At 53.7% G+C, this 7,228-nt stretch overlaps 1 protein-coding gene across 1 annotated transcript; it reads right to left on the bottom strand.

Annotated features, from left to right (window-relative positions):
* Nucleotides 1-204: 204 nt before the first annotated feature.
* On the bottom strand, nucleotides 205-2,599 carry LOC132400071 (leucine-rich repeat and immunoglobulin-like domain-containing nogo receptor-interacting protein 3). Its single transcript, XM_059981155.1, has one exon. It carries the CDS (start codon nucleotides 2,597-2,599, stop codon nucleotides 794-796), a length of 1,806 nt encoding a protein of 601 aa, XP_059837138.1. The 3' UTR covers nucleotides 205-793.
* Nucleotides 2,600-7,228: the final 4,629 nt, after the last annotated feature.

Raw genomic sequence — 7,228 nt, 5'->3', positions numbered from 1 at the left:
CTAGATAAAATGCGTGCACGTCTACTCACTGGCCCGGAAGTCCTCCGGCTCGTGAGCCAGTCCGATGTCTCGTTTATCTCTGGCTCCGGGACCCCACCGATTCGGGAGAGGAGGCAGACAGAGCGAGGGGAGGAGAGGAACTGGAGTGGGACAGCAGGAAACATCCAGAGGCCGAGGCGTCACTTCACAGTCTTTATTCCGCGCTTTGCTGCAGCCCGACACAAGGGTCAAACTACGACGGCTGACAACGGTGTGGGGAATTAACACCTGCCAGTGGGGCCGAGATCTTCAATAGAAAATCCTCAGCCGGTCGCTGCCTTCCACCCTTGGCTTGGGGAGGGGAACACAGTGAGAAGCCAGAGGGGGTGGGCACACGTTGGAGGGATGTGTGGAAAATAGGCTGGGGTGTGAATGTGCTCTGTGAGGAACCATAGGCCGGGAACACCATGAACTGAACGTCGGCAGAGGGAAAAGTCCACAGGGAAAGGGCCATGACATTTGGAATGTAGCCCAGCGAGTCGGACACAAACATCTACCGCGTGGAGGGGAATAAGGAGGCGGGGAAGAACCCCTCCGAGGGAGAGTGTGAGACCGTGACGTGTTGTGGACGAAGCTATAGCAGGGCAAAGAAGGGAGTGGGAGATCATGATGAAAAAGGGACCGGGAATGACGTAGAGGGGAGCTACTGATCATCGTGACGGAACCAGAGGCGTGACGTGATAGGCAGAGGTCATAAGGGGCGAGTCCAGAATCGAGATTCCTCCCCCCCCCCACCCCCGGGCACCCCACTTCCTCACACCATCTTCATGTTGAACTTGCCGTCGCCGCCGCCGCCGCCCCCTCCCTCGTCGCCCCCGGCGTGCGGCACGAACTCGATGTGCGTGTTGTGTTTGATGGGCCCGCACATCCGGCTCCAGATCAGCAGCAGCGAGAACCAGACGCTGACCACGCCTAAGAAGGAGGAGAGGCCGAGGCTGGTGGCGATCAGCAGGGCGCGGCGCCCGATCGTGTGGTGGAGGTGCGGGTCCAGGGTGGCGCCGCCCAGTCCCAGGTCCCGAGCCGAGAGCGGGCGCACCACCAGCACGGCCGAGGCCGTGTCGTTGCCGCCGGCGTTCCGGGCCACGCAGCGGTAGGTGCCGGCGTCCTTCGGGCGCACGCCGATAATCTGCAGCGTGCCGTCCGGCAGCAGGCGGCTGCGACCGGCCCCGGGACCCGAGATGGGCCCGGGCCCGGGGAATAGGACCTGTTTTCGGGGGTTGATCCACACAATATCGGGCGGTGGTTGTCCGTCGGCGGCGCAGCGCAGTCCGACAGTCTGAGCCTCGCGGGCCCGCAGCCGTTGCGCCTTGTTGCGGATGACCGGCTTGCGGCAGCGGAAAGCGCCGGCCGGCAGCGGCTCCTCCAGCTCGGTCAGTCGCCGGCCCCGCAGCAGCGCTGGCGAGGCGCAGACCGGCTCGGAGCCCAGGAAGTAGAGTCGCCGGCGCCGCCGCATCACCCAGAGCAGCCGGCAATCACAGGCCAGCGGGTTGTCGCCCAGGCCGAGGCTCTGGAGGCTGGCCACGGAACGGAAGACACCTTGCTCCAGGCTAGGTAGACGGTTGGCCGCCACGTCGACCAGCCGGAGACCGGCCAGGCCGCGGAAAGCTCCGAGGGCCACCGAGACTAGCTGGCCGCCCACCAGCCGGAACTCCTGCAGCCGCCACACATGGTGAAGCAGGGCGGGGCGGATGACTCGGATCGGGTTGTGGGAGAGGTTGAGAAAGCGGAGCTGCGCCTGGAGCCGGAGGGCGGCGTACGGCAGCTCGGTCAGGTTGCAACGCGTCACCGACAGCCACACCAGGCTAAGGCCCTGCAGGCTGCCCATGCCCAGCTCGCTGAGCGCCGGCCAGCCGTCCAGCTCCAAGGCCCGCAGCCGGCCCATGTCCCGCAGCCAGCCATCCGGCACCGAACTCGGTCCCCGCAAGCTCCGCAGCCGCAGGGCGGTCAGGTTGGCCAGCCGACCCAGGGCAGCGGCCGGAGTCTGCTCCAGCGCCGAGCCTGCCACCGTCAGCTGCTGCAGGCTGCCCAGGCCGGCGAACGCATTGAGCCCGATGTGGACCAGGCTCGGGGCTCCCACCGCCAGCAGCCGCAGCTGGCTTGGCCCCGCCAGGCCGTGGTCCAGCAAGGCCACCAGCGGGTTAAGGCTCAGGTCCAGGGAATTCAGGGCAGGGAGGCCGCGTAAGGACCCCGGCTCCAGGTACCGCAGGCGGTTAGCTCGCAGGCTGAGGACCGAAAGGCGATCGAGGCCTTCGAAGCAACCGGAGTCCAGGTGGGAGAGCAGGTTGTGGCCAAGATCCAGCTCCTCCAGCCGCCGGGCCCAAGCCGCGGGTCGAGTCCAGTCGCTGCGGCCCACCCTGCTGATGAGGTTGCGGCTGAGGTCCAGCGTTCGGGTGCCGGCCGGGACCCCGCGGGGGGTGGCCTCCAGCCTACGGCCGTCGCAGCGGACTGTCCGGTTCTGGGCCGAGCACTGGCAGGCAGGAGGGCAGCTGGAGCCCGGGTTGAAGAGAAGGAGGGAGGCAACGCCCCACAAGGCAGCGGCGGATCCCGTTCGGGTGGACATACGGCCCGGAGCTGTGGATGGAAAGAAAACGAACAGTTTGTTTCCAAAAGACATTTCTTTTTTTATAATTTATTTTTAATTGAAATTCATCATCAAACAAACATTTCCATAAGATGTATTTCAGACATTGTACATATATATCATATCATCATATACATCACAAATCTCCACAAAGTATTTATCTGAGGTACACACATAGAAAAGAGTGGAAAGAAAAAACAAGCAAAAGGAAGGAACTATGTACAAGTAGGGAGTGATCTTTTTTTACAACAGGTCCATTGATTTGTGAGAATAAGATCAGGCCTATGAGGCATTATTTAGTTACTTCTGTTCCTAAGGCTGTTAGTTTTCGGAATAGTCGCTTGGGAAATCTGAGGTGGGGGAGTATTTGGGGCTTATTTAATAAATTTTTATTGAGGAATAAAATTGAGAGAAATGATTAAATTAAAGACGGTTCTTAAGGAGTCCATTTAGAATGTGCTGACACAGAAAGAACGTGCAAAGCAACTTGCAGGGCAACGTATAAACCAATTTGCAAAATCAGGATGAAACAATAGCTTGCTGATTAAAGAAGCGATACGGGTAACGGGAAGACATGCTTAACGGTTGAACAATAACGGTGTTAATGCGCTGAGGCTGATAAGTGGGCCAAAGGGTAATCACATTTGTAATTTTGTAATGAGATTAAGGAAGAATGTCTGCACCTCACATGGGTGCAACTCACAAAGTCGTAAACAAGTAGGGTATAAAAAACTGCAAAGTATAATTCGGCACTCAATCTAGCAGGAGCTGGTTGGGTCCGACTCTGCAGACTCGAAAAATAAAGTTTACCGTTCTGCAAATTGCTGAGACTCAGTGTGTTTCTGACAACGTGGGGGCTCGTCCGGGATCCACACTCCGGCCGCGGTGGACACGAGGAAGGACATCGGAGACGGTGCACCCCGCCGAGTTTGGCGGTCCCTGACTCCTTGCTCGTCGCTCCAACGCGGCTTGAGCGAGTGATATCCGGACAGCGCAGAGCGGTAAACGGGGAGAAGGGGACAGTACCTGGTACTGGAAGTCCCCAGGACGCACCGGGTAAGTGCCTACTATTATAGTAGAAGGGTGCGGGAATAAGTAAGGACGGAGAAGACCGGGATCGCTACCCGGGGGTCCTCCTGATAAAAGTCCTTGGGACGCACCGGGTAAAGTGCCTACTGTTGCAGTAGAAGGGTGCGGGATTAAGTAAGAGCGGAATAAGATGGGAGGGGGTGGCTCTAAAAAGAAAGAGGAAACGGAAAGACCGGGACCATACCCGGGGGTTCCTCCTGTTAGCCCCCTCGGTAGAATGTTTGAGAATTGGGGATGTGGAAGACTAAAAGGGAAACAAAAGAAAAAAATGATACAGTACTGTTTAATTTGGTCGAAACAGCCGATAGAAAAACCTGCGGTCTGGTGGCCGCGGCTTGGGTCTGAGGAGGATTGGGTACGACAAGCCTTAAACATTTACGTTAATTCAAAACCAAATGTAAAACCGGAAGAAATTGCTTATGCTTTTTGTTGGGCTCCCTGGCCAGGAGTAACAACAAGGAGTTTTAAATTGGGCATTAAAGGGGAGCGGAAGTGGGACCCACTCGATCATTTACCCCCTCCCTATGTCCAGCCTTCTGCGCCCCTTGCGGGAGCAGAGGGAGGACGTGAAGAAAGTGAAGGAACAGAAGAAATAGACCCGGAGAGGGATGTTAGGGAAAAAGCAAAAGCAAGGATCGAAACAAGGAGTGTGACAGGAGCAGATAAGAAAAAGAAAGACGAATTAAAAAAGGAAGAGGTACAGCTGTGTCCCCTTCGAGAGGTTCCAATGGGAGGAGAACGGGGAGGAACAGGATTTGTAAACGTCCCTCTGACAAGTACCGAAGTACGAGGATTTAAGAAAGATATGAAAACTTTATTAGAAGATCCGATGGGACTGGCAGAACAGTTGGATCAATTCTTAGGACCTAATGTTTACACTTGGGAAGAAATGCATGCGATTATGGGAACGCTATTTTCTGCACAAGAGTGGCAAATGATACGACAAGCTGCAATATCAATTTGGGGAAGGGAACAGCCGAATGAGTTACCGGGGGACCGGAAATTTCCAGTAAACGACCCACAGTGGGACAAACAAGCAGAAGAGAGAAGACGGCAATATCCCATTGCCATGGAAGGGAGGAGGGGATTACAACCTGTAATTGAGACATTAGTATCAGATGGACTCCTGGAAGAATGTATGTCACCCTTTAATACCCCCATCCTACCGGTCCGAAAGCCCGACGGCACGTATCGAATGGTTCAAGATCTGAGAGGCTTAAATGCGGTAGTCCAAACACGATACCCGGTAGTGCCTAACCCCTATACATTAATGAGCAAAATACCTCCTGAACATGAATGGTTCAGTGTGATAGATCTAAAAGATGCCTTTTGGAGTTGCCCGTTGGAGGAAGGTAGCCGAGATATGTTCGCATTTGAATGGGAAAATCCCTTCACTGGGCGGAAGAAGCAACTCCGGTGGACCGTCTTGCCCCAAGGGTTCACGGAGTCCCCAAACCTATTCGAACAGGTACTGGAGCAAGTATTGGCTGGATTCCATTGTACCGAAAAGAACCAACTATTACAGTATGTCGATGACCTACTACTATCGGGACCAGCAGAGGAGGTAGTGCGAGACGATACTATAAGACTCCTGAATTACCTAGGAGAAAAAGGATTGCGGGTGTCCAAGAAGAAACTGCAATTTGTCGAGAAGGAAATAACATATCTCGGACACAGAGTCAGTAAAGGGCACCGCCAAATAACCCCAGAAAGAATAGCGGGAATAACTAAAATACCGCTTCCCAGGACAAAGAAGGAAATAAGACAATTTCTGGGCTTAGTGGGCTATTGCCGGATTTGGATAGAGAATTATACCTCCCTGGTGAAGTTTATGTACGACAAATTGGCAAAGGAAGACCGGGGAATAATCAGCTGGACCGAAGAAGAAGAACAGAAGTTCAGGAAAATAAAAGGGCAACTAATTCGGGCCCCGGTATTAACACTGCCAGCACTGGAAAAGCCCTTTCAGCTGTATGCAACAAACAATGAAGGAACTGCGTTAGGAGTACTAACCCAAGAAAAAGGAGGAAAGCGGCAACCTGTGGCCTTTTTATCAAAAATGTTAGACCCGGTATCCCGGGGATGGCCGACGTGCATACAAGCCGTAGCGGCAGCAGCCGTACTAGTAGAAGAAGCACGGAAATTAACCTTTGGGGGAAGAATGACGGTGTATACCCCGCACTCCGTTAGCACCCTCTTAGCCCAAAAAGCTCAGCGGTGGTTGACGGACTCTCGCATACTGAAATACGAAACCATTCTGATGGTCGGGGATGATTTAAGCTTTGAAAAGAACAATAGTTGTAACCCGGCACAGCTCTTATACGGGGAATCAACAGGGGAGGAAACCGAGCATAACTGCGTGGAGCTGACAGACCTTCAGACAAAAAGTAGGGAAGATCTACAAGAAGTTCCCCTAATTGAAGGCGAGGAACTATATATCGACGGCTCTTCCAGATGCATCAATGGGGTACGACACAGTGGATATGCTATTATAAACGGGAGGACTAGGGAGACGGTGGAGTCCGGCCGGCTCCCGGGTAATTGGTCAGCCCAGTCTTGTGAACTATATGCCTTGCAGAGGGGACTGCAACTGTTAAGAAACAAAATAGGCACTATATACACCGATTCTAAGTATGCCTATGGAGTGGTACACACCTTCGGAAAGATTTGGAAAGAACGGGGGTTGATAACAGCCAGGGGAAGGGAATTAGCTCACGAACAAATGATAAGCATGACTCTGGAAGCCCTAACATTACCTCAAGAAATTGCAGTGGTTCACGTTCCAGGACATCAACGAGGAATAGCCCCGGAAGCAATAGGAAACCGGCTCGCAGATGAAGAAGCCAAACGGGCAGCAATGGAAAAAACGGACCGACTTCTAACCCTGATACCAATAAGGGAAGGGCTTAACAAACTACCAGTCTTCACCCAAGTAGAAATAGACGCTATGAGCCAGCTGGGAGCCCGACAAACATCAGAAGGCGAGTGGAAGACCCCCGACGGACGGCAAGTACTGAATAAGGAAGTAACTCGTCATATACTGCAACAACTACACCAACAAAGCCATTGGGGAGTGCAAGCTATGTGCGACATTATCCTAAGGGACTATGTTTGTAAAGGGATATTCACACTAGCTCAACAGGAGGTGTGGGGCTGTTACACCTGCCAAAAGGTAAACAAGAAAATGATGCGTGCCACCCATAAGGGGGGACAAACACTAGCCGTCCGACCGCTCCATCGGATCCAAATAGACTTTACGGAACTACCACAAGTTCAGAGATGGAAGTACCTGTTAGTAATTGTGGATCACTTCACTCGGTGGGTGGAAGCATTCCCAACCACTAAAGCGGACGCCCCTACAGTGGCACGGATCCTATTAGAAAATATAGTCCCGAGATATGCAATAATGGGGTCTATTGATTCAGATAGGGGAACACACTTTGCCTCAAAAACATACCAGCTAATCTGTGACGCCTTAGGAATCCAGAGGAAGCTGCACACCCCCTGGCACCCTCAGAG

Source organism: Hypanus sabinus, chromosome 9 (assembly GCF_030144855.1).
Source record: "Hypanus sabinus isolate sHypSab1 chromosome 9, sHypSab1.hap1, whole genome shotgun sequence".
Classification (NCBI taxonomy): domain Eukaryota; kingdom Metazoa; phylum Chordata; class Chondrichthyes; order Myliobatiformes; family Dasyatidae; genus Hypanus; species Hypanus sabinus.
The sequence above is the reverse complement of the archived record's forward strand: the minus strand, read 5'-3'. Positions and strand labels throughout refer to the sequence as shown.